This window comes from Carassius gibelio, chromosome A10 (assembly GCF_023724105.1).
Source record: "Carassius gibelio isolate Cgi1373 ecotype wild population from Czech Republic chromosome A10, carGib1.2-hapl.c, whole genome shotgun sequence".
Taxonomy (NCBI): Eukaryota; Metazoa; Chordata; class Actinopteri; order Cypriniformes; family Cyprinidae; genus Carassius; species Carassius gibelio.
In genome coordinates this window covers 5480537-5508396 of record NC_068380.1, presented here as the reverse complement: position 1 = coordinate 5508396, position 27860 = coordinate 5480537, and the positions used below count along the sequence as shown (strand labels likewise).

The 27860-nt window shown below is 37.9% G+C and overlaps 1 protein-coding gene across 1 annotated transcript; it reads right to left on the bottom strand.

The window, feature by feature from the left end:
• Nucleotides 1-689: 689 nt before the first annotated feature.
• Nucleotides 690-26795, bottom strand: LOC128020600 (AP2-associated protein kinase 1; the record flags this gene model as incomplete). Its single annotated transcript, XM_052607221.1, has 20 exons — nt 690-2001; nt 11095-11199; nt 11519-11629; nt 12626-12727; nt 13354-13458; nt 13952-14011; nt 14388-14468; nt 15251-15471; nt 15606-15781; nt 18013-18303; nt 20278-20360; nt 20948-21114; nt 21202-21287; nt 21452-21555; nt 22530-22662; nt 22884-22965; nt 24447-24568; nt 24856-24998; nt 26077-26185; nt 26646-26795. Coding segments are annotated over 20 exons (3033 nt in total), but the record flags the coding sequence as incomplete, so codon positions are not given.
• Nucleotides 26796-27860: the final 1065 nt, after the last annotated feature.

Sequence of the window (27860 nt, the reverse complement as noted above, 5' to 3'; positions counted from 1 at the left end):
TCAATCTGTAGGCGGCTCATGCTGCCATTCAGTTTCAGAATCCCTTTCACACAACTTCAAAAGATATGAAGTACTTAAGAAGTTGTTGAGCTCTTAAACAGCAGTGGAATCTGCCTGCAGTCTTTAGCTGGAGCCGGTCAACAGCAGCATTTTGGCTGTTATTTCAATACCAGGGCTGCTTCATGGCTTAGTGTTGTTTCTAGCCAATACTCCATATGTCCTGTGCTTTATTAATGAAAGAGCCAATGTGCATTCATCACAGCTTTCATGTCAACTGCACTTAATAAAAAGAGTTGCTGGTCCACAGGAGAACCTTAGTTTTCTTAAGGCCTATTAACAGTGTGTGGAAAGCTTTGAACTTTTAAATATTTTTTTTCTTCATTCAGTGAAGGATGAACAATATCTTTACATATATATATATGCTCTGTGTGTGTGTATATATATATTGATATATATTGAAAAAATCTATATAAATTATAATTGCTACTGTAAAGTCTCTGCTATAACATTTTCAGGTTTCACTCTAATCAACGTGACATCATTGTAAAATCTGGTGTTACAAAAGTTACAAAAGGGTTTCAGCGCTATACACTTGAGCCCCTAATAAATAATATATATTCTCCTTGTAAGTCCTGCAGGTGTTAAGAAAGGGATGATTAAATTATGAAGGAACAGTCAAAAACAAGACATTTTAACAGAACGGATTTATACACAGTGAATATACAGCAGATTGTTATATGGCAAAACTACAATATGCACTATAACAGATCGTAAAAGTGCTTCGATGATTTCACTGCATTAGATGGTGTGGATGTGACCGTCAGTTACTTACAGTCCATTCCAGTCCAGCTTAGAACGCACAGTACCTTGGGTTTAACAAGAACGGAAAAGAAACGTGATTCTCCAGCTATTTTTACCTCTCATAAGGCCTCAACACAATTCTGTCACCAGGTTCTGGAAATTCTTCCAGCTTTGAGACTCAAAAAGGTAGTTAGTTCTTCAAAAAGCCTAAAAACAATTCAATAGTTCCATCAGCTGCTCCCTGTAAACTAGTAAACTGAAAGCAACAAACTTCCTTCATTTTCACATTTTGCATCTTTTTATAATACTATGTATGATATATATAAAACGCTTATAATGCATAAACCATTGCAAAAAGAAATTGGATGAATATACGTGGATTATAGACCATTATATCAATCAAAAGATGAAATCGCTCTCTTCATGCCTGGTGGAGCGATGCACAGAGGAAGAACATCGTAGTGAAGGTAAGCTAAAGTGCTGCGGTGATGCCAGATGGCGTCACGAGGACTGAGGTAGTCGTCTCATGATTGACTACGCCAGAATTGCTTCCACCACAGATATAACCAGCACTGGAACGGCACAACATTCTCAAACCTTAAGGCTTTCCCAATGGGCCCCGAGGTTGGAAGGGGGCTGCCAGGAAGGGGTCCATCACTGCTCGAACACCTACCGTCCAGGAGTGAAGTGGCCCAACGGCGACTGAGCTCACGGCCGCCTGCTGCCCCACACTGGAGACCACGCGGTGGGCAGCAATGGGTTGCTGGGGCATAGGAGCCTCGACGCAATGTGGAAACCGGATTTGACTGTGCACCGGTGGATGGGGCAGAATGGCCTCGTTGCCATTTGTGCACCCCGTTAGATGTTGCGGTCCAGACAGATCATTCCTTCTGCAGAATGGGGCCTGGAGGAAGACATCAGGCTGCGGGTGGACTCGTTGAAGTTGAGGAAATGGAGCGCCGGTGAAGATGTCCTTACCGTCTCGTCCACATCCAGGGAATGGGGCATTTGAGAAGATGTCTGGGGAGGACGATGGTGAGAGTTTGAGAGCTGTAGTGTTGAGGAGTTTGGAGTCCAGCAGTAGAAGCTTTGAGCCACTGCTCGCATGCAGAACCTCTTCTTCCTCTGCAGGAACATCTGAGCTCTGGATGTTATTGGCTCCTGATGAAGAATCATAGCCGTTGACGTTAGGCAGATCATCTGCAAGAGAGAATAAATTCAAATTAAAGACTACTTGTGTTCATCAGTTTTTTTACATCTACATGTCTATCTGATGCTTAAAGGTCAAACCATGTGCAAATTTATCGGTCATCACCATTGCGGAGCATTTTCTCCTTAAAACTGTGGTGTACCAAAGACAATCTCAAAAATTCTGTCTCCTACTTTAACATACAGCTAACCAATCTCCTCGATTTGCAGAGTGGGACTTTTCATATCATTAGCAGTCTGAGTTGGCAAATGGGAACATGGTTTGGGTGATATTAACACATTATTAGCTGTTTGATAAAGTAGACAAGTCAAAGAGCAATAATTTCAATTACCAATATAGGTCTGACACTGTAGGGAGTGCTGAATAAAATGCATTACCATTCTGATGTATGGATTTGTAGACGAGCCTTTATAATTCATGAGAACATGAACACATTGTGTTGAAATATGTCATTGAGGTTTAAGGGATAAAAGGTAGTGACTGTGAGGGAACTTTTAAAAACAAAAATTAAAGGGGAGTACGCTTGCGCTGTTAAAAAATAAATAAAAATCAGTGAAATTTACGGGGGCAAAAAGTAAATAAATAGCTACAGTAGAGGCATCCTGGAAAGTTCTTCGGGACTGGTTGGTGAAATGCTTTGTTTTTAAAGAGAATGACAGCTGGTTTATGACAAAGAGGAATAAAAATAATAAAAACAACTATTTAAAAGTTTTTAGGAACATTAAGACTTACAGATAGAATGTAAATTTATGGTAAGTAATAAAATGTACTGTATATCTAGTTAAAAACAGTGAAAATGTTGAATCTACCAAATTATTTAAATCTTTGTAATAAACTGACAAATCAGAAAAAAACTGGTGGAAATGAGAAAGACGCATGATGAATCAAAGTTCATCCGAAGTAGCTTTTCCACAAGCTGTGGTGAATACCAATAAAATAAGAGGCACACAACATCATGCACAAAAATACTAAACACCATCTTGTCAACACACAATACTAAAATAAAGAAATAAACATTCATTTACAAACAAAAGCTGTAACATCCTAATGTACATTAATAATAAGAAAAAAAATATAATAAACTGTTGGTCCAATAGAAAGAAAATCAAATGTCAATTTATGCTTTTTCACTAAATTATAAGAGAACTTGTTCTTTTTTACAATTTTCACAAGATAGAATAAGGGTACTGTTAACCAATCAACCGGTTTTTAATATAGCATTAGTCTTTTATTGCTTAAAAAAAAAAAAACTAACATGACCGCCAACATTAATCATCTATTCAGGATGTTACACATTTCACATGAAAAGAGGTTAGCCAAATACAAAGAGTGGTTATTTACATATAGCAGCAGCAGAAACGGCTTTAACAATCTTCAAAAGTGCAGCTAATCGCACCTTTGAAGGCGGCTATTTGTGATCTGCAATGCCAGCGGAAAATGCATGGCCTGAAGCACAATACCAAATTAGGCTGCTTTTGCACCGAAGCTCGAATTTATGAACTCCCTGCTTTAAGAGCTCATCTAAATTAAATTCTATTTTAATGGAATGAATCATAAAGCCTCCTAAACTGCTGAATTTCTACAGGCCTCCTGGCAAATTTGACTGCACTGGCTTGTGAAACAATTAGTTTGAATGGCGGTTGGTTTATGACTATGATTAATAAAAATAACAACAACAACAACAAACATAAGATTAATACTTAAAAGGTTTGAAGCCTGATTCAGGTCTGGATGCTGTAGAACTAGGTCATAAAACCAGAAAGGTACACAGATGTTCTTTAAGGAATGTTTGCACGATGTGCCCTAATACGGAGAAAGGCAGATGCTTTTTTCTTGTTTTGTGATTCTGCAGACGTAAAAAAAAAAAAGATTAACTTAAGCCACCTGACCTTCTAAATGCTATTTTGCAATATCCTTGGCCTACCAAATGGGCACAGTATCAGTAAACACACATTTAGATCTCAGGTGGAGATCAATATGATTTACTTTTTCCACCTCAGTCTTACAGTTCCAAATGCACAGTTTTTTTCTTTTTTCTTTTTGAACTTTCAGTCGGTGTTGAGAACGAAAGCTCAAATGACAAAGGAGGAAGATAGAGAGGGATGAGACAAACAACGGCCACGACAAGGACGAGGAAATCTTACCTGGAGAAGACAAGGCTCTGTCAGCCAGACCTCCAGCAAAATGTTGTACCATGATAACTAAGAAAAACACCTTCAGTATGATCAGATATTTATGACTGTAGGAAGTAATAGAGGTTTGAGTATCACCAATATTATGCGCGTATATTTGATAAATATGTCTGACCTTTCTAAAAATGTAAAAAAAAAAAAATTTTTTTAAATAAACCTTAAAGGGGGGGGGGGGTGAAATGCTCGTTTTCACTCAATATCCTGTTAATCTTGAGTAACTATAGAGTAGTACTGCATTCTTCATAACTCCAAAAAGTCTTTAGTTTTATTATATTTATAAGAGAAAGATAGTCTGTACCATTTTTTCCCGTAAAAACACGAGCGCCTGGAGGTGTGATGTGTGGGCGGAGCTAAAGAATCACGAGCGCCAGTAGGCTTTTGCGTTGATAGCGTTTGGAAGCTGTGACATTACCATGAGGAAAAAAACATCATCCAAAACAAACAATGGCTAACAGTCAGATTCAGCGTATATTTATGAACCAGAATCAGATCCAGAGGCTGAAATGTAAGTGATCAGTCAGTTATAAGTGATCAGTCTTTAAGAGAAGGACTACATGAGAACCACTATGGATGATAAGTTCGCTCTGCCGCCTTGTTATTATTTTGTCTTTAATTAATTTGTAACGCCAAGAAAGAGTTAATCTCTCATGTTTGAGAAGAGTGCGATGCCGTGTAGCAGCCATTAAATGTGTGGGACACCAACCCCATTTCTCTTTCATTTCATGGATTTAATGAGTTATCCGAGTCAAAGCGGACCACTTCAACGACTACAGGCTCTAATCCTCCTGCGCTCGCGCGTACGGTGTGTGTAAGGTGTACATGTGGAAAGTGCAGTTTGATGACAACATCGCATGTTGTTTACTTGATGTGTTTACGCGCCGATAGCTAAGTTAACAACACCGAGATATTTGAAGCAGTTTTACTCACCGCCTGCGGTTCCAACACACGATCGTGACCCTTTTTCGTTGGGACTGCATTATCCTTAAAGGGGGGGTGAAATGCTCGTTTTCACTCAATATCCTGTTAATCTTGAGTACCTATAGAGTAGTACTGCATCCTTCATAACTCCAAAAAGTCTTTAGTTTTATTATATTCATAAGAGAAAGATAGTCTGTACCGATTTTTCCTGGAAAAACACGACCGGCTGGAGGCGTGACGTGTGGGCGGAGCTAAAGAATCACGAGCGCGAGTAGGCTTTTGCGTTGAGAGCGTTTGGAAGCTCTGACATTACCGTGAGGACAAAACCAACCAAAACAAACCATGGCTAACAGTCAGATTCAGCATATATTTATGATCCATAACAGATCTAGAGGCTGAAATTTAACAAGAGCAGCATCAGCAACGACGTCTCTGTGGTATGTACTGAAACTGCATATATTTGCTTAGCGGTTTTGGAAAATGACCAAGTTCCACTTTGTCGTCTTTTTTTTTTTTTTTAAGCTGTACATGTGGAAAGTGCAGTTTGATGACAACATCGCATGTTGTTTACTTGATGTGCTTACACGCTGATTGCTAAGTTAACAACACAGAGATATTTGAAGCAGTTTTACTCACCGCATACGGTTCCAACATACGATCGTGACCCTTTTTCGTTGGGATTGCATTATCCTTAAGAAATAAACGATGTGCAAATCCGGCGTCAAACTGGGCCTTGTTTGTAAAACAAGCATCTTCGAAATGCAGGGGAACAAACACAAACACTTGCACAACTCCGTTGATGCTCTGTAAAAATAAACTCCATCCATTGGTCCCTTAATGATGTTTCTCTTTTGGTAATCTGTGCAGGGTTGTCTTGCCCTGGCAACCAAAAACACACTCCTTTTGTGACATTTCGCGACGCTCTCGCTCTGATCAGTGAACGTCTGTTGTGCTCTCAGTGCCCCCCCCCCCCCCCTTTAAAATTTTGGTAAAAAAAATAGTAGTAACAAACAATCAAGTGCATTTGTTTGACACTCAACTTCATACATTTTGGTACAAAATTTAAATAATTTTTTTGCATTTTTCTCTGTTTACCAACAATCAGATGCAATTAATTCCCAAAGACTAAAACTCATATAATTTCTGATCATATTATAGTATAATTAAGGTTAATTGATGTACATGATTTGCTTGACTGCTGAGTGCGCAAAATGTTTCAATGGATAAATAATTAACACTGGCACAATTTACATTCACATTTACATTTTATTTAACACCCCTTTCTTTGTTTATTGTTTTTCACAAAAATAGAAGGTGCACATGAACCCATCACTGCTCTAACACTGGGCTGAGGGCGTTTGCTACAGAGACCAATCGGGTTCCAACTCTGAGGATAAACATGGTCATAAATATTGTTTTTCTCTGAACAAAAACAGCACATAAAATCATAATCTTTGATTTTTGCACAACAACACAAGTCAAACGCTACCCGCGGGGCAGAAACCTCTACTGAGAACTACAAGATGGAGCTTTAGGATTGCATAGGTTAACATGAGAGTCTGCGAATAGCTGTACAGATGAGAGGCCAGGATATAGAGAACCATCTCATAATTGACACTGCCAACAATAAATATTTTTCTATCCTCCGCAGAGTATCGCTGAAGTGCAGTGCTATTCCGCCTTCAAGCAAACAAAACACCTCATAAAACATCCCAGACTTTCATGGAATTTTTCCATTTCCAGAACTTGGTGGGTGGGCGGTATAAATAAAACCTCTCTATATTACGTTAATGTATAGGTCATTGTATATTTATTAATTGGACATCCAAAAAATGCACAGACACAGTTTTTTCAGCAAAGATGATTTAAATAATGTTAAAAGAATATTACTTCAAATAAATGCTGTTCTCCTGAACTTTCCAGCACCAACTTTAATGTTGATCATGATGATACTAATAATAATAGTTTGTTGAGAAGTAAATCAGAATATTAGAAAGATTTCTCAATGATCATGCGACACTGTAAACTAATGCTGCTGACAATTCAGCTTTAAAAGAACATTCCAATTGTTTGGAAAATAGGCATTTTTCAACTCCCCTAGAGTTAAACAGTTGAATTTTAACGTTTTCAAATGCATTCAGCCATCAGATCATTGAATCATTAGACCGTTAGCATTTCACTCTAAAATGACCAAAGAGTTTCTATATTTTTCCTATTTAAAACTTGACTCTTCTGTAGTTACATCTTGTACCAAAATCGACAGAAAATGAAAAGTTTTTCTAGGCCGATATGGCTAGGAACTACACTCTGATTCTGGCGTAATAATTAAGAAACTTTACTGCCATAACATGGGTGCAGCAGGTGCAATGATATTACGCTGCACCTAAAAATAGGCTACCGTTGGAAGTTAGCTGGGGACTATTTTCAGGCGCTGGGTAATACCATTGGATATCAATGATCTACGCTAAGCTAGAGCTAAAAGTGTTACCGCCAGACCAGGAGATCGTCTGAATGGATTCGAAAAAGGGAAAACTCAACTGTTTAACTCCAGGGGAGTTGGAAAATTAGCAAAAAAAATATATACATATATATCTCATTTAAAAGTTTGGGGTATATCTGGCATCAAATAGAAAAAAAAAACTTAATCTCAAGAAAAAAACAAACAAACAAACAAAACAAATTCAAACAGAAACAAGTTCCAATTTTTCTGATCACATAAGATTTTTGATCAAATTTGACAGCATTGGAAAAGTCGTTAATATTTCATAACTGTGCAAATACATCTAAAGTGATGCAAGTATAGCAAAATCTCTATGGGACCGCCCAGCATTACTGCAGTTGCCCTTGTGAAATGCCAACCATTGTCTCAAGTTTATTTCAATGGCATTTAAAGATTCAATGTCGAAAAGCTGATTTTTTTTTTCATCCCCATTTTGGATCTGATCAAATGACTTTAAATTCTATAGTATGGCAGCCAGTGAATGGTAGTCTGCTCATATTGTACAGCATCAACGCGAGCATTTTCCCTGCTCTCAGTGGGTCAGTCTTATGACTCTCAGTGAATGAAAAGAGAACCTGTGCTTGAAACAGAGGTGCCTGCTGCGGGTCCAGCTTTCTGAATGAAGCAGATAAACGACCTCACCAATTGCAACAACTAAGACTTGCTATTTATTTACCTCACGTCCACACATACACACACACACACACACACGTAGAAGTAATGATATGATGATTGGCCTCAGGCATGTCTTAACTTCATATTCATAAACACCGCCATGCTTTGATATGCGTCTGATTCACGAGGATTGTGCAAGAAAGCATGGCATCGGGCTGTAGTTTCAAGGATGATTTATATACGTATGGCGTTGAGGATTGTAGAGCATTTCCCTCAAGACTACAACTTGTTTTTGTTGACGATAAACATCTCGGAATAAAAGGCAATGAAAAACCGAAAACAAATCTAGTTGATTTGTTTACGAATGGTGTCAAACTGTGTCAGGATGCTTCAAGATTGTCCTCTTTTCTTAATCGACTTTGTTCAGCAATGACGTTCTGGCCGTTAGAAGATGAAACCGACAATTTACATTCGCAAACACGTTTCAACACACAGAACAAAGAGATAGTTTCCTCTTAAATAGGTTTCATATACACGTCTGCATTTATATAAGGATACTCGATTCATACATTCATTCTCTAACACTCACATATAATCTATAACCGTATATGAAATATTTTAAATTATCTCATTATGTATACTACGGGGTAAGATTCAGATCTCTGAAGGAATCGCTGGACATCTGGACCAGATGATTTATACACAGGAGAACAAATCACTTTTGAGGGCGGGAGGGTCGGATACTGCAGATATACACCAATTTACATTGTTTCAAGTCAACGTACAACATCAATAGAGCTATTTACAAAGAAATAACAGAGAAATTATGGTATGGAGGTCATGAGATGGCGAACGAGTACCACTGATGGCAAGGAGTTGCTTCTAGCAGGTTTTAAAATCACTCTACATCAAGTTTTAGGATCTGTTCGTACTCTGCGATCAGTCTGGGTTAAGATAAATTGCATGCCTACCTGCCTGTCTGTAAACATTTGTTTCGATTTGTACTTTATTTTCTGTCTGGAGGTAGCCAACTGCTTGAGTCTAAAACACATTTGTGTTTAATCTGGAGACGAGCTTCCTGAATGCCACTGAAGACACGGCTAAAGACTTAAGAGAAGAACAATTTTGATGTTTGAAGCTCAACGATCTCACTCTTGACTGCGTGGCAGATGAAAGTGCGCATGTACAAAGGAACAACAGATATGGACGCAGTAGGAAACCAGGTTTTGAGCCTGTAGAAAAAGGTCGCACCAGAGTTGAACGAAAAAAGTTGAACAAACTCATCAAGGAGATAAACGTCATGGTGCAGGGGAGGAAAGCCGAGTTATGTCAAATCAAATGAGCGATGATGATGAGGATGACGAGAACTGCGGCAGGGAAAGAACATAAAACGGAAGATGTGATGAACAGGAAGAAACTGAAGTGACGGAATGAAGAAGAACTGATTAAAGAGGGAAATGGACTATAAAAGAGGGTGGAGGACAGGACAAAAGATAGCAGGAGGGATTCAGAGTTAAAGGCAGAAGACTACAGCGGTTGGCGTCATCTTCAGCACAGCAGGAATTATCTGTACGGTCTAGAGGTCGATGAGCTGGTCCACCAGCAGCAGGGAACGGGCCAGGTTGGGCAGGCTGGACTCAGAGCTGCCACTGTTACTGCGAGAGTGACCTCCTAGAAGAGGCCAGATGGACAGGAAGGTTAGGGGAGGAGGGAAGGGAGGACAGCCAGATTAAGACAAGGCCGAGAAAGGGGACAGTAAAAGAGAAAGAGAGACAGAGATAGTAAACATTTAGAGAAGTCAAGAGACTCTTACGAAAGATCATGCATAGGGTTGGGAATCAAGAATTTGGGAACTGATTTTTTTTTTTTTCCTCCAAACAAACTATAAAAGGAATTATATATATTTGATTCAGCTAAAGACTTTGCGTGTAAAATGTAAAAACATGAGATTAATAATTAGGGTAAGGATTACCTCAGTGATTTGTGCACCATTACTGAATTGGTAGTTTTAAAATAAAGATAATAAAATTAAATAAATAATAGGGAAAAAATTCAAACCGAGAAACGAAAGAAATAAGTTTAAGTACTAAAATGACACCAACTGAACTACAGTTAATTAAAAAATATATTTAAAAAACTATGACAAAGCACATAATAAAATTATTAAAAATTGAAATGAAAATGAACATATATAAATGTAATCCAAAGAAGCTAATTCAAAATATTACTAAGTACTATAATAACTAAAGATACTAAAGAACTAAAATAACTAAAATAACAATGACTTGTCTGGATTAATACAGAAAAATAATAAAAAGAACATGTTCTTTTATGCAGTGTCCTTATTGGTTATATGCAACAACAAATATATATATACATGTATGTGTGTGTGTGTGTGTGTGTGTGTGTGTCATCCAGTGCAATCTGATTTGAAAAAGAAGGACTCCGTGAAATATGAACCACACTCAAGTACTTTTGTCATGTATGACTCAAAATAAATTGAGAACTAGTACTTCTATAACTGTAAAACTGATGTATTTATAGTACCTACCGGTACATAAGCATAATTACAGATTGACTTTATTAAATATTAAATAAAAACAATGATTTTGTATGACTGTTTTTCATATATAGGACTAGTAACTTCCTCAAAAATACTTATAGAAAACTTAATGGAACTGCAACCAGAATTTCTATTTGCCTCTGTATGTTTTCTGTATTTCTGCAAATGCCAAAAAGAATGCACTCAAAATGTACAGTTCTCAGTTATGCATAACTGTTTGTTTTCATTATAGTGACAGTAAGACGCAAATTGCTCACTCATTCTTGAAAAAAGGATTTGGTTCCTCAAAGCTTACCTTGGGAGTTTTTGGAGACCAGCACTGGTATGGGGTCAAATTCATCTTCATTGGCTGTCTCAGCGCTCTGAGGCTCAAAGCCTGAGATCAAACAGGAGTCTCCAGCTGAGAGGCGATGGGGGTTGGGAAAATTACAGTTTAAGGGTAAAAAAATGAAGAGGGTGGTGGCAGGGAGAGACAAAGATGGGTGAGAAAAATACAGCACTGTTAACCCTGAAATACTCACATTAATGTTTCTGGCTGACACTCTCCTACCAAAGCTAAACAAATGTCAAGAAAGTGCATATGGTATGTTAATAATAATATATATATAATTTTTTTTAATAAAATAATCTTACAGTTTTACCATTCTTTACCTCTTTTATGCCTCACCACTTTGCATAAACTATAAATGCCAGCAAAACAAAAAATTGATTGGATGTACCTGGAATATTCTGGGAGGGGCCTCCTGAAACAGGTGCAAAGTCATCCAGAGAGTAGGCGGAGCCAGAGGGTAGAGGACAGCCCAGCATGGAGTCCTCTCCAATCAAAGGGTCTACAGCACAGTGGCGAGCAACACCAGGGAAATACATGAAACCATTTAAGTCACATGAACTAAATTAAAATCAGAGGGTTGTGTTATTTAAATTTTCAGAGGTTCACTTTCAATCTAAGTGAAGGGGTTTCTTTAGCTGGCAGGACCATTTTCTACTCTTTTTCCTGACACTCAAAATTAAATGAGTCTGCTGTATTTTTATGTTTGCAAAGTCAAACAAAGTTTGTTCTGCCCCATTTGGACACCAAACTTAAACGTTAAATGTGGATAGTCATGTGTTCAACATCTGTCAGAAAGTTGTTTTTAATATATAGAATGGAATGTTTTGAGTTGTAAAATTGATGGTGTTTATTTAGAAAAATGTTGCAGAAAAAATGGTCCACTGTCTATTGTCAATATGAAGCACAGTTCACTCAGAATTCACTTTTAAACTGATCGGCTTTCGTTTGGGCAGCAGAGCGATTCTACATGACCAATTTGAACCTGTTGCTAAATCTAAATGGGAAATCTTTTGGCCAAAGGTGAAATTCCAAATTGCGTGGATTCCTATTGAAATGACTGGATTTTTCTCAGTGAAACAATGGTAAATGTGACCACACATTTACAGTGTTTTCATTATACACAAAATTTAATTATATATAAAGATGAAAGAAAATAGTTTCCTCATTGCGTGACCCCTATAATAAGTTCTGCAATTAACTGTTGCATTGATTGATGTATTGCTCTTATCTGTACGATCAAAACAAAGTGTAATTTAAGTTATTTTGGGGTTACCAAGAGAAGATGCCTCATAATGTGTATACGCGAGGATCGACTCCAGAGGGTTAACAAACATACTAGATCCTTAAAAATGTGGGGGAAGAGGATACTGATGTTTTAATGTGAGAAAATAGCCTAAGGCCCACACACAAAAAAAGATTCTGCAACCACAGAAGTATTTGACAGGGTGCTACGATGCTTGGCAAAGACTTGTCTGTTTCTAATACATATATTTACCTCTCAGTGCTGATGATACTGGATCTGCCTCCACAGGGTGTAGCTGAGCCTGAGGGGGCTCTAAACCAGGAATAAGAGTCTCCAAACACACTTCCGTTTTGGCTGGGAATAAGAGAGAGTGAAGAAAGTACAAAGAAAACAGACAATAACACATTGTGAATTATGTCACATCATCAAACAGATCACTGGAATCTTTCATAACACTTTTAAAATCAAACATCCATTTTTAGTCTGATGGACCATGCACAATTTCTTTAACAAGTGACTATTCTCTCAATAATGGACATCAGAAGAACTTCCTTTTGCTGTTTTGAGATTTACATGATGATTAGATCCTTTGAGCTATCTTGGAAAGGAGGGATGTGCAAATCATAAATAACTACAGGTGTACCTCAGGGTTCAGTGCTAAGGCCCTCATCTTTTTGATATACACAATATTTATGAAACCCATCACTATGCAATAAATCAGCTTTTTCTAAGACCACTCTAGAGGCTGTCCAAACCTTTTGTGAGTTGATTTCTCAATGTTTATACAAACAATAATTAAAGTTTAATTTCATGTGGCAAGAAGACAAAATTCCAAGTTATCACAAATATAACAGGGATTGTTTACTCTGCATTACAAAACAAAATTTAGGGGGAAAATGTCATGTGTCTCAGTGAAAAGGACAGTGTTTAGTTAAGCTTTTGTAAAAGAGGCAAGCATCCAGTGAGTCAAAAGCTGATACCATCTCTAGTGTCATCAATGGAGCTACCAAAGGGGTCAGCCATTGACAGCAGATCAGGCAGCATGAGAGAGGTATCTGGAGACTTCAGGCCCTCTATCAGTTTCTCTGTAAATCAGCAAGTGAAAAAAATACAGTGTTAGGCAGAACAAACACAGAAATGTATTTCTACAAAAACTAAGAGGAAAAATAAAGCACAATGGAGGTTTTGAATTATAAATTACTAGTTTTGTATTTTTTCCAATTTCTGAATGTTTTACTTTAATACTGCTAAAAAAAATCCTCTGAAAAAGCACTTAAGTAGCTTTATGAAATTATAATTTATATTTTGTTTCTTTGTTCCATTTGCATTTGTTCTGTTGCTTTCAATTACTTTTTATATAATTATTAATTCTTTATTTCAAAAAACACTAGAAAAGGATAAAGACTGTCAGGTTTGTTAATTCCTTTAAAAAAAAATTTTTTTTTTTAAATTAAGTAATACATTAAGATTTTGTGATTCACAACATTTAAAACCATTGGTATTTTGGTAACAATTGCAGTTGTGTGATCACTAAGGTGCGTAGAAGGTAAGTAAAGCTGGCATGGATATCTGGATTACCTGGCACAGCTAGCAAACCAGCTCCTGATTCCAAGCCCAAAATGTCAGCAGGCCTTTCAGCTGTGTGAGAGAAACAGAAAATGGAAATAATAAAGTGGTCAAGAAGCACTGAAGAGACAGTGTGAATAGAGCAAGCAGTTGGACTCTGACGAGTAGCTCAGCAGGGAAGCCGAGATAACTGGTGAGCCTTGATTCATCTTAAGGAGTCTCCTGCTGATTCCTGCAGTTCAACTACCTCAGATGTAGTGAACATGTGCCATCATGTAGCGAGGGAGGCCACGAATGGTACAGAAATAAAGAGAGACTGACGGCACATGAATGGAATATCAATAGCCAAATACAGAAAAACAGGAAGCCAGGATGTCACTATCGGGGTAATACTGATATCATATCATTTAAGATAGGAAAATTAGTTTAGTGATGACAGTACACTTACCAGAAGATGGAGGAGCAGGTTCTGCAGTCTCCAGCCCAGGAATAAGACTCTCAGTAGTGACAATCAGAGGTTCAACAGGTTCTGCAAACAGCAAAAACAATGAAGATTCTGTCAATTATTCACTTTCATGTCATTCCAAATGGAAGGGTTTTTGTTTTATTTAGCCGTATTTATAATTTATAACATCCAAGCAAAATATATAATACCAACATGTCAGAAAAAAATAAAAAATGTGTTTGTCTCTAGTAACTTTGCACATGTTGTTTACAGAACTGTTTAAGTCTGGGCTCTGACTAGGCCATGCAAAGACATTCTCCTTTTTCTCTTTCAACCACTATGTGCTCATTTTTGCTGTGTGCTTTGGGTCATTGTCATCTTGAAAGGTAAACCTACTTCCCATTGACTCATTAATAAAGCCTTTGAATTTTTTTTTGTATCCATCTCCTGACTTGTGCCCGTCCACAAATTTATCACGGAGATCAAAAGTGCCTTGCCACCCATATTTTATTGTTTGCTTCAGTTTCACTACCAAGGAATGAAATGCTCCATGAAAAGCTATTTTCATGCTGAGCTTATTAAAATGACCACAGCTGATAACAGATGAAAGGCAAATGGCTTTGTGTGCCATTGAGATTGAGTTTACAAGTCATTTTAAGAGGGGGTGATGCTTTTTCCACTGCTGTCCAAAGCACCATCAAAATAAAAGTCCCACTTCGAATGCATCGGCCAAACAGGAAAACTTATTGGGCGATGCCTAGATTAAAAAAAAATCTAAATCGGCCTTGGCGATATATCGGTCAGCCACTACCCTGCAGAATGTGCATTGATAAGATATACCAGAGTTTTATAGAAAGCAACATTACCATCAGCAAGTTTGGTGAAATCTTTGTTGAGTAGGTCCTCAGCCGTGAGTTTGGAGAAATTGTCATCACCGAAAGGATTCCAGGTGGGCTGGTCTGGGGGGCTTGTCAGGCTAGCAGCTGAGGCAGGAGCTTGAGGGACAGAAGTACTGCCCTGCTGGGCAGCCTGGTATACACTCTGCTGGGAGGACTGGGGAGAATTGGATGGGGTGGCGCTGACTGACCTTATTGTGCCCAAATAGAGAAACAAGTATTAAAAAAATAGTTTCAAGCAGGTTCAAATTTGACAGAACATTTTTTTCTTGCTATGTAGGCTATATAATTGAAGTATCTCACTCTATATTTATAGATTTCTCACTTTGACTTGTTAAGGCTGGCTTCTGCTGTGGCTTCCTGCAGCTGCTGAGTGGACTGGCTGACCGGCACACCGAACATAGCGCTGTGAGTAACATCACTCTGGATACGTCTGTGTCCTGCCTTCTGGGCCATCTTTGGGGATGAAGGAGGAGTCTGGGACAGGCCAGGGGCTGCAGGCTGAAGAGATGGTGAAAGGACAGCAGGATAAGCAAGACCTCACAAAATACAAAAGATATCAGAGTGTGACAAAATAGAAATTTAAATGCAGTGAAATGGTATGAATTAAAACAAAAAAGAAACATGAAAAACCAAATGTGACTGACAAAGTGCTAATGAATGCAGATAATTAATAAACATTAAAACTGAGAAATAAGTTCCAACATTAACTTTTTCTCTATAGCAACTGTTCAGGCAGGCAGGATTTTTTTTTTTCTTGCAAAGTCAAGACACAAAACTATGTCTACAGTCACATGAAGCATTAGCAACACTGCCGTTTAAAAGCTTGGGCTTAGTAAATCTGTTCTCATATATATATATATATATATATATATATATATATATATATATATATATATATATTAGGGGTGTAACGATACGCGTATTCGTATTGAACAGTTCGGTACGACGCTTTCGGTTCGGTACGCGGTACGCATTATGTATACCGAACGGTTCGTTGGAGTAATTAATTATATTTGAAAAAAAAAAAAAGAGAGAGAGAGAGAGAGAGAAATATAATGATATGCGTTCAACAAGGTAGCCCAATAACCCAAACAACGTAACAGGCAATGCCCCTGACACTCCCGAAGAAGAAAAAAACACCATCTTATATGTTTATGTTAGGCTACTCAGCAGGCGCTCGCTCACTCAGTACGCGCTGAAGGCTCGTTGCAAAATAGCCAATGCGTTTAACAGACTAGAAATGAGAAGATCCTCCAATAACCAACAGGTCTGGTGTTTGGGTGCACTTTGGATTCCCTTTAAGCTATAATGGTGATGGCAAGAGAGTGGTGGATAAAAAAAACAACGGTATGTCGCATCTGCAACATGACAGGGTACACCAGCGGGAATACAAAAAAAAAAAAAAAACACCAGCGGGAATATCTGGGATATATGCGTCAGTACTATCTGGGAAAAGACGAAAAAAAGGAGAAACATGCACGCAGCAAACTATCCCTGCAGCATTTAGAAACTATAGCTTACAGGGAATCCAACCCAAACACCAGACCTGTTGGTTATTTTAGGATCTTATATTTCTGGTCTGTTAAAGGCATTCGACATTTTGCAAGGAGCCTTCAGCGCGTGCTGAGTGAGCGAGCGCCTTAGGGGCCGTTCACATATCGTGCCTAAAAACGCATGGAAAACGCTAAGCGCGTCTTTCTCCTCCTTTCCAAAGCGCTTGGGCAGAAGCGCTCATGAGGCGTCTGTCTTTGCTAAGCAACAATGACGTGCTCTCTCCATGAGACGCGGAAATTTCAGCGAAGGATAAATGGATTTGCAGCTCTAAAAATCGCTTGCAGTAGCTCTGCTACTAAATTTATTTCAAAATTGCAATCCATATACAACTATGATCAGCTGATTCTTCATCTTGGCTGAGCTCTCAACGTTGTTACGGGAAAGGATGAAGCTGATTGGTTAGTTCTTGTCACATGACCCGCGGTGCACTTGCGGCATTCTGAAAAGTTGAGATGTTTTTACATTTTGCTGTATCTAAAACGTATCGAACCGAACCGAACCGAACCGTGACATCAGTGTATCGTATCGAACCGAACCGTGAATTTTGTGAACCGTTACACCCCTAATATATATATATATAGCTTCAGCAAAGATGCATTAAATTGATCAAAAGTTAAAAAATATTTCTACATCTGTTTTTTTTTACTTTCCATTAAAATACTGAAAAAGCATCACTATATAGAAAAATAAATAGCGAATATGTATGAAATAGATGGGTGTGTAAATAATAAATCACTTCTTTTGTCCCTCTCAGCATCTTTCTGATGCTCAAGTCATCTCAGTCAACTGATCTAAATAAACTGGATAACTACTACACTGTCTGAACAAACTGATCGGATTTCAGAACTTTAACATCTGAACTGACAAACAATTCAAAAGTGTAAACAAGGCCTAAAAATCATAAAACGAACATTTCAGCAAATCAAAAATGGAAGCATACAACTGGTTTTAACAAAAACATTGTCTGTCAGTTTTTGGATAATTTTTAGAGCAAATAAACCAAAACAAGCAAACATCCGTCACGCAAACAATCAAAACCATCTGTGCTGATCCAAAACAAACCAAAGATGGACAGATGGATGATGAGGCATGAGGTGCATCATTAGTGAGAGTGAGGCTGCCAGTTCTTTGAATCTAACGGGATGGAGCAGCATGCACAGGATGGAGGAGATTACCCTTTCTTCTGCCTTCTCTGGGCTGATTTGGGATTGAGGTTCTGGCTGCTGGACAGTGGGCGGCACCGCTGCAGGCTCAGCCTGTGCTGGAGGCGGGGCCCCAGCCGGCTGAGTGGGCACCGGCTGCTGCTGAGCCGCAGACGCCTGCTTACGACGGGCACTCCGTGCGGGTGCGGTGGGTGGGACGGGGCTGGATGGAGGAGGAGTGGCTACAGCTTTCTGAGGGGCAGGGCTGACAGCTGCAACTGGAACACCCCCTCCTGCGGCTGCGGCAGGGATGGGCTGCATGGGCTGTCACACAGACAACTACTATGATGTGAACCATAAATGGGACCTTTACATGCGACTGTTACTTTAGTTTAATAAATGCAATCTAAAGGCTGGAGTTGTTTTATAGGACTTCAAACTAATATACAGGTCCTTCTAAAAAAATTAGCATATTGTGATAAAGTTAATTATTTTCCATAATGTAATGATAAAAATGAAACTTTCATATATTTTAGAGTAATTGCACACCAACTGAAATATTTCAGGTCTTTTATTGTTTTAATACTGATGATTTTGGCATACAGCTAATGAAAACCAAAAATTCCTATCTCAAAAAATTAGCATATCATGAAAAGGTTCTCTAAACGAGCTATTAACCTAATCATACGAATCAACTAATTAACTCTAACCTGCAAAAGATTCCTGAGGCTTTTAAAAACTCCCAGACTGGTTCATTACTCAAAACCGCAATCATGGGTAAGACTGCTGACCAGAAGGCCATCATTGACACCCTCAAGCGAGAGGGTAAGACACAGAAAGACATTTCTGAATGAATAGGCTGTTCCCAGAGTGCTGTATCAAGGCACCTCAGTGGGAAGTCTGTGGGAAGGAAAAAGTGTGGCAAAAAACACTGCACAACGAGAAGAGGTGACCGGACCCTTAGGAAGATTGTGGAGAAGGACCGATTCCAGATCTTGGGGGACCTGCGGAAGCAGTGGACTGAGTCTGGAGTACAAACATCCAGAGCCACCGTGCACAGGCGTGTGCAGGAAATGGAATACAGGTGCCGCATTCCCCAGGTCAAGCCACTTTTGAACCAGAAACAATGGCTGTAGTGCCTGACCTGGGCTACAGAGAAGTTGCATGTCATTTGGAAATCAAGGTGCCAGAGTCTGGAGGAAGACTGGGGAGAAGGAAATGCCAAAATGCCCGAAGTCCAGTGTCAAGTACCCATAGTCAGTGATGGTCTGGGGTGCCATGTCAGCTGCTGGTGTTGGTCCACTGTGTTTTAATCAAGGGCAGGGTCAATGCAGCTAGCTATCAGGAGATTTTGGAGCACTTCATGCTTCCATCTGCTGAAAAGCTTTATGGAGATGAAGATTTCGTTTTTCAGCACAACCTGGCACCTGCTCACAGTGCCAAAACCACTGGTAAATGGTTTACTGACCATGGTATGACTGTGCTCAATTGGCCTGCCAACTCTCCTGACCTGAACTCCACAGAGAATCTGTCGGATATTGTGAAGAAAAAGTTGAGACGCAAGACCCAACACTCTGGATGAGCTTAAGGCCACTATCGAAGCATCCTGGGCCTCCATAACACCTCAGCAGTGCCCCAGGCTGATTGCCTCCATGCCACACCGCATTGAAACAGTCATTTCTGCAAAAGGGTTCCAGACCAAGTATTGAGTGCATAACTGAACATAATTATTTGAAGGTTGACTTTTTTTGTATTAAAAACTTTTATTTTATTGGTCGGATGAAATATGCCAATTTTTTGAGATAGGAATTTTGGGTTTTCATGAGCTGTATGCCAGAATCATCAGTATAAAAACAATAAAAGGCCTGAAATATTTCAGTTGGTGTGCAATTAATCTAAAATATATGAAAGTTTAATTTTTATCATTACATTATGGAAAATAATGAACTTTATCACAATATGCTAATTTTTTGAGAAGGACCTGTACAGCATTTCTCACAACGAATAAGTGAGTTTGGGGTGAGTTATTTGTTCATCCTACCAACTGGAAATCAGTAATTTTAGCTATCACATTTGTTGAAATTAGCTGCATAGAAATTACACGCATTCTGTTATGGAATTAAATTTAAAGACGTTTAATTAAAACAAAGCTGCACTAGTTTTATGCAATTTTATCTTAGTTCCTGGTTAACCAAACTTCTTGTAGCTTGTAATCCTAGCATACTTCCTGCTCTGTAATAGAATTTAAAATGAAAAACCGAGCACTGTAGGCTTTGATTAGTGCAGTGAGGTACTCACCGTTTTCTGCTGAGGGACCGGAGATGTCTGGGCTTTCTGTGACTGAAGCGCTGCAGCTGGCTGAGCCAAATTCACACCGACAGCTGAAAAACACCGCGATCAACTGAACATTTCAATAATTACTTTGAATGAATGAGATCAACACTTAAATGATCATAAAATATACATCATAAGAGAAATCTGCCAAACTCACTAAGATTTTTTTCATACATAATAAAAAAAAAACATTTTAACAAGAAACATTTACAATTATATTATAAACATTTATAAAATGTAATGCAATTTTACATCTAATATTTATAAGAATTACATATTAACTATATATATCTGTGTATAACATGTTAATGTTAATTAAAAAGTGATTACATAGATGTACATTTATAACACAGGCTAAGAAACAATAATTTACAATATAATAATATACAGTAACAATAAGCTTTTTAGTATTTTATAAAATGTATTATAATTGCATGTAAACAAAAACAATAAAATGCACCATTAATAATGTTACTAATTTTGTTTAATACATTAAATTAATGGAGAAACATGTCTGCAAGACAGCTATTATGATTCAGTTCTGCTACTGGTTCAGAGTTGACATACTCTAGCTGTAAGTGTATTTTATGCTAATATACAGTAAATGTTGAAGAACAGTTCATAATACTGGCACCTATCGGCTGAGTGGCCACGGCGGGCAAGTTGGCTCTCTTGCGTGGGGTCAGGGCAGCAGGCTGGATGGGCAGGATGCCCCCTAGTGCCTGAGACTGGGATTGCGCAGCTTTGGGGCGCTGGCGTGGGGTGATGGAGGTTTCAGTGGTGGGAATAGGGTCTGTAAGTCTGCGGGACAAAACATAGACACACACTTTCAGGTTAAATTTAATGACCACGGTAGCATGGAGTAATATGGAGTCTCTAATCACGTACCTCGCCTTGGTCTGAGTTTGGCTCTTCTTCGCAGCTGCTTCGCTCGCTCGGATTGGCTCAGGAAGTTTAGCAGGAATGGGAGAATTCTGGGGGGACATATTTCAGCTTAGTCTTGTTTTAATGATTTCAGGCATTCTTGCAGGCTGACACACACAAGCACCCAATCCAAAAACTGATCCCAGAGGTAAAAAGCACTGACCCAACAAGAGGCCGAGAGTGACTCCAGAGGAGAGGAAGCAAAAAGACTAACCTTGACGTTTTGGACAGGGCAGTCCCGTCGGGCCAGTTTGAAAGCAAAGTAGGACACCTGATAAATGTCAGGCCTCTTATCAGGGTCCGGTTCCAGCATGTAGCCTGACAAAATCACCACCACAGGGGTAAGGAAAGAGGAGAGAGAGCAGGAGAAAGAGAGATTGAGCATCACCACGTGACAGATAGAAAAAAAGCAGAGCCGATGATCAGTATGAGTGTTTATTGATACAAAGAAGTTGAAGGAATAGTTCATCCAAAAAAAAAGATTCATCATTTACTCGCCCTCAAGTTGTTCAAAATCAAATCTACTTCCATGAAACACAAAAGGAGATGATTTTTAAGTTCTTCTTTATATCTTTGCCTTTTTTCCATTTAAAAGTAAATAAATGAGGACTGAGGATGTCATCCTTTGTGTGAGCACTATATAATAATAGATTATATAATCTATATCCATAATCTATACAGCTTTCCAAACCTGTATGCATTTATTTCTTCGACTGAATACAAAAAATGTTGGCCGGTTAACTTTGTTACCAACACTCTTCAAAAAAAAACAATTGTATTCTTGTAATCTTTGTAAAATTGTATTCTTAGCAATGTACATTACTAATAAAAAATTTTGTTTTGATATATTTACGGTAGTAAATTTACAAAGTATCTTCATGGAGCACGATCTTTACTTATCCTAATATCCTAATGATAAATAATAATAATAATAATAATTTTGACCCATACAATGTATTTTTGGCTATTGCTACAAATACACCCCATCGACTTAAGAGAAGGTTTTGTGGTCCTGGGTCACACATCAACTTTAGCATTGTTTTGTCATTTTGGACAGTACATGTAATCTAATTCCATAATCAGTCCCCTCTGCTTTCATCAATGACCAGGACTTTCTCATTCCCCTTGGGGTTCAACAGAAGAAAGAAATGACACGAGGGTGCATCAATGACAAGATTTCATTTTTGGGTGAACTACCACTTTCAAGTGAGACCCACAGCCACACTGAGCCAGAGGTGAGACAGCAACCGAAACCTGGTGCGGGACGTGAGCAGAAAGAGACCGATACTTACGGATGAGACGGTGCATGTCTGGGGAGTAGCGGGAATTGTCTGGAATGGTGAAGTTGCCATCACAGATAGCCACCTGACTCTCACCGAAGGGCAATGTGAAGAAACAGAGTTTATAGAGCAGACAGCCCATTGCCTGAAAGAAAGAAAAGCCCAAGTTACTATACAGTATACAGCCATATTATATATATATATATATATATATATATATATAAAACAGCCTTGATTAATGTTAAACATCATTATTACTACTGTTCTTTAATTTAGGCATGGAAGATGTTTCAAAAAGTGGAAGAAAAAGCCAAAGACTTTAAATATCTTCTGACTGGCTTTCATATCTTTGAGATGTTTAATTACCCAGATGTCTGCTTTAGTGGTGATGATTTTGCCGTTGTACAGATTCACCATTTCAGGAGCGCGATAGGACAGAGTTGTGTACCTAAACAAAACAGACATTTCTTTTTTTAATACAACACTGTATTACAACAAGTGTTATCTTTAAAGAAAGCATGATATATCTGTGACCATATTTGAATTGTCCAATATAGTGTTTTTTATTAATTGGCATCAGTTTAATAGCACTTTACAGAAAGCAGAAAATACTATATATTCTATTCCAATTTTCTAATATGCGACATATTCATTTAGATATCACTTATCAATTTCTAATTATTAGAGGCAATTTGTTCATTTCAATTAAAATTCTAGGTTGAAGGTTAAACAGTACAGTTTCATTATCCATCATAACATATATTGGCCATTATTCATTTCAACTTTATTTGTATAGCACTTTTTTACGATACAAATCATTGCAAAGCAACTTTTCCGAAAATGAAGTTTCTACAATATTCAGTAAATTGAAAAAAGATGTGTGTAAAACAAGAGTGACAGAAATAAAGTCAAATACTGTTATACACTGTGGCGATCTGTGAGAAAATGATCAAATATACAATACTATTGTGAAATATTTGTATAATTTACAATAAATGTTATTACTATTAAATTTTAGAATGTAATTTATTTTTATGATGGCAAAGCTGAATTTTCAGCATCATTACTCCAGAAATCATTCTAATATACTGATTTGCTGTTCTAGAATAATTTACTATTATTATAATTATCAATGTTAAAAACTGTTCTGCTTAACATTGTTGTTGAAACAATTATTTTTTTTCAGGCTACTTTGATAAATAGAAAGTGCGAAAATCAGCATTTACTTGAAACTGATATCTTTTGTAACACTATGAATGTATTTACGGTCACTTTTGATCAATTTAATGTATCTTTCCTCGATACAAGTTCATTTCTTTCAAAGAAAATCTTACTGATCCTTTACATTCGATAATGTATACGCCCTCTCTCTAATATCCCCAGTCTTCTTTAACACCATGTTATAATCTTGTCAATATGAAAGTTAATGAATCAAAAATCACAATGCTTTTTACAAACCATCATTTTGTAACACTATGTATATCCCTTCTGAAAGTGAAAGAGAAAAAGTGAAAGTGAAGTGTTGCCAAATTGGAGTCCCGTACTCAGAATTTGTGTTTTGCATTTAACCCATCCCAAGTGCTGTGGCACAGTTGGGGGTTCAGTCCCTTGCTCAAGGGTCTCAAACCAACAACCTTTGGGTTACAAGTCCGTCTCTCGAACCATTAGGCCATGACTGCCCCCACTGATCAGTACCCTAAATGATCAATAACCTCCTCTAGCATTTGTGAAGTGATTTCACTCACCTCAGGTACCGCTAATGAAAGAAAATGTCAAATAGACTACATATCTATCATTTCTATGCATTAGAGTTATGCACATAAGTAAGAAATTGATTAAAACAGTGGATTTTATGAGTAATCCCTCTTAAGCTGTACTGCCACTGGTTATAAAACAAATTCAAGAAACCGGCTGATTGGAAAGAATTACTTTTTAATTTCGTCCTCCACCACAGTCACGCCGTCATTCTGGGGGTTCTGGAACTTCATGGTGGCACTGCCAAAATCACACAGAACATAGTGTCCTCTGTCATGAAGGAGGATGTTTTCCACCTGCAAAGAGAGACAGACGTCAAAAAACACCAATTAGACTCCAGAACAACACTGCATCTTCAGCTAATGAAATAAAGCCCAAGGAGTCAGTCTCAGCCTACTAATCAAGTGTTCGCTCTGAAGTGGTTTTTACCATAACAGTAAGTCACACAAAGCTGTTAGCAATGATTAATTCCATCAAGGGTTCAAACTGAAAGTTTCAAACAATTTCATGTTCTTAGAAAATAATGAGAAGTACAAAAAGAGGGGAACGAGCAGAAAAAAAAGACAGTTGAAAATAAAGGAACCTTGAGGTCTCGGTGGATTATGGGAGTTTTGTACTGGTGCAGACGTGCCACAGCCTCACAAGTGTCACAGAAGATCTGGAGCGCTTCCTGTTCGCTGAAGCCGGTTTGCAAACGCTGGTTCATCAGGTTCACCACCTGACCGCCTGCACATAAACAAATGTAGCGATGGCACACGTTACAATACTTCAGTTCCAAATCAATACCAATACCACGTTTTGAAGAAATCTTAAGCCAGAACAAAGCATTTCTCATGTTTTGGAATCTGTAGATTTCAATTCGAGTCAGAAATCTCCACTTCAGCAGCACTTAGACCAAACCGTACAGTTTAGTCCTACCATATTTAATTCACCTAATTTATATAATATTTTATTCCTAAAACTATTTAATTTTTACAGCATTTTATGAAAAAAGATCTAAAATCCCACTTTAACTAATATCAACTAAATTAATTTCAGTTCTGGAAATGTATTTAAATTTGTGCACCCTGTTAATATCAATATCACGTGACAGTCACTCCTTCTGAAAGCGCATACAGTACATCCAAATGGTTGGCCTCTAGTAAACATTTAAAAGAAAGAAACAAGCTCTTTTGGAAGAATCAAAGAACCAATCATCTATTTGAGGCTTTGAACACAAAATGAACCAATATAGACACAGAAAGCTTTTCACATGAAGAGACAAAAACCTTTTTGAATGAGCATAAACCACAATGAGATTTAGCCTTCTGTGCTAGTGCTGTCAGGAAATGTTATAGTGATTTGATGAATGAAAAGCTTTCTCTAAGTACAACAAGATAAGGAGAAAAGGTCACCTCAGGCTATGATGGAGGCCTGAAATCTATATAAAGACTGCCCCCAGGTGGATGAACTGTATAAATACAGCACAAGTTCTGCATAAATGGAGATTAGGGATGTCATAGTCCTAAGAATTAGACATTTTCCTAAGAACTAATACACTTGAGACATCAATATTACACAATGCACATTTTACATGATGAGATATTTTTCAGTTATATAGTATATAAGAAAATTGGAGAAAGAACAACTTATTAATTTTTCATTGGAAAGACATTTTGTAGCTTTAGTCCCATCGTTTTCCACACTGTTTGCCATCTAGGTGATACTTGAAAAGAAGTTTACTCTGTTAAGTGTATGTTCTGTTTCCCCCAAAGCACAAGGCGGCTGTGTGCAGAGGCATCGTGGGGCGGAAAAGCAGACTTACCTTTGCAGAAGTCCATGAGGATAAACACCTCCCACACGTCTCCTCCTCCTACAGCCGTGATGCTGGAGTCCAGGAACCCAACGATGTTCTTATGACCATTGAGATCCCGCTGGAATACAGAAAGAGTAGGAATGAGTGAAATATATATATAGAGAGAGATAGAGAGAGAAAGAGAGCACAAGAGAGAGAAATATTACTATTTACATTTATTTTATTTAATATAAGTGATGGCAAAGTTGAATTTTCAGCATCATTACTCCAGTCCTCAGTGTGATCCTTCTGAATTCATTTTAATATGCTAACTTGGTACTCAAGAAACACTTTTTTGTCATCAACATTGAAAACAGTCGTGCTGCTTAATATGGAAACCCATACATTTTTTCATGATTTCTTTTGATCAACTAAATGTCCTTCCTGTCAGTTTAGATCCATTTACTGAATAAAAGCATTCATTTCTTTGAAAAATAAATCGTACTGACCTCTTTTAAGTATTTGAAGTGATGTAAAACGTCTCGAATGTCAATTCCCTCACTATTGCTAAAGCATAGAAGACATTTCATCACACTCACCATGATCTGGATCTCACGGTTGCAGACCTGCAGGTCATGTTCGTTGTTAACGTACATCCTCTTCAGGGCACAGCGCACTCCCTGACTGCTCCGCACCAGGAAGACGATAGCGAAGCCACCTACAAAGGCAAACACAAAGTTTAGGTGGTTTTACTGAAAACTCGATCAGTGCAAATGTAAGATATTTACAACACAACACTGCCTCCATGTGGAAATCAGCATTATATACTTAACTTACATATTAAATAAAAATATTTTATTATATGAATATAAAATCACATACTGCATACATTTTTGTGTGTGTGTGTTAAATAAAACAGTATCCATTATTATTATTCTTAATTATTTAACTTCATGTTTTACTATTTGTATTCAATCACTAAATTCTGTTTTGTTTTAGTGGAAGCACTCAGAAAAAGCAAAAGCAGTCCATGCTTCTATGAGTAGACATCAGAGGCTGTAAATGTCTGCACTCAGATTTGCTGTGTTGGCATTATGTGGTGTTATTCCTCAAAGCAGATACATGGGAAACTGGTGGAGGAAAGTAGGACACATATTTCATCAAGGATCTTGCACTAAACGAACAGTCGATTTACAGTCAAACAATCAGCGAGATTATCTCTCTGCAAAACAGCTGCGACTGGTTTTATATTGCAGAGCTGAGAAAAGATGCTGAGAGGTGTTTGAACAGGACAGACCAGTCTGAGTTGCACCAGGCCTGAAAGTCTATTAGCTTTGTTACTAGTTCCATCTGTGAACTGGAAATCAAATTAAAGTGAGCAAACAACGGTTTCCTTTACATCACTGATGACACATGAAATTCATGATGACGCAATGAACGCTTGCCCTCGAAAACAGCTTTCTTCTGTCCACCACAAATGAGGTTTTGGGCAGGGTGATTTTTATCATATTTAAAACTTTGACAGCACCTGGAAAACGTTTACCGTCACAGTGTGGTATAAATGTAGTGTCAATGGTATGCTTAATCTCCCTTTGAGGAAGAAAGTAAACCAGGTTTAAAGCAACACAAAGGAGAGGAAATAATTACAGAATGTTTATTTTTGGGTGAACTTTGCCCTTAAATTTCTCATTCAAAAATGGATCTTTGACTCAACATCAATTATATATATATATATATATATATATATATATATGTGTGTGTGTGTGTGTGTGTGTGTGTGTGTGTGTGTGTGTGTATGTATATATATATATATA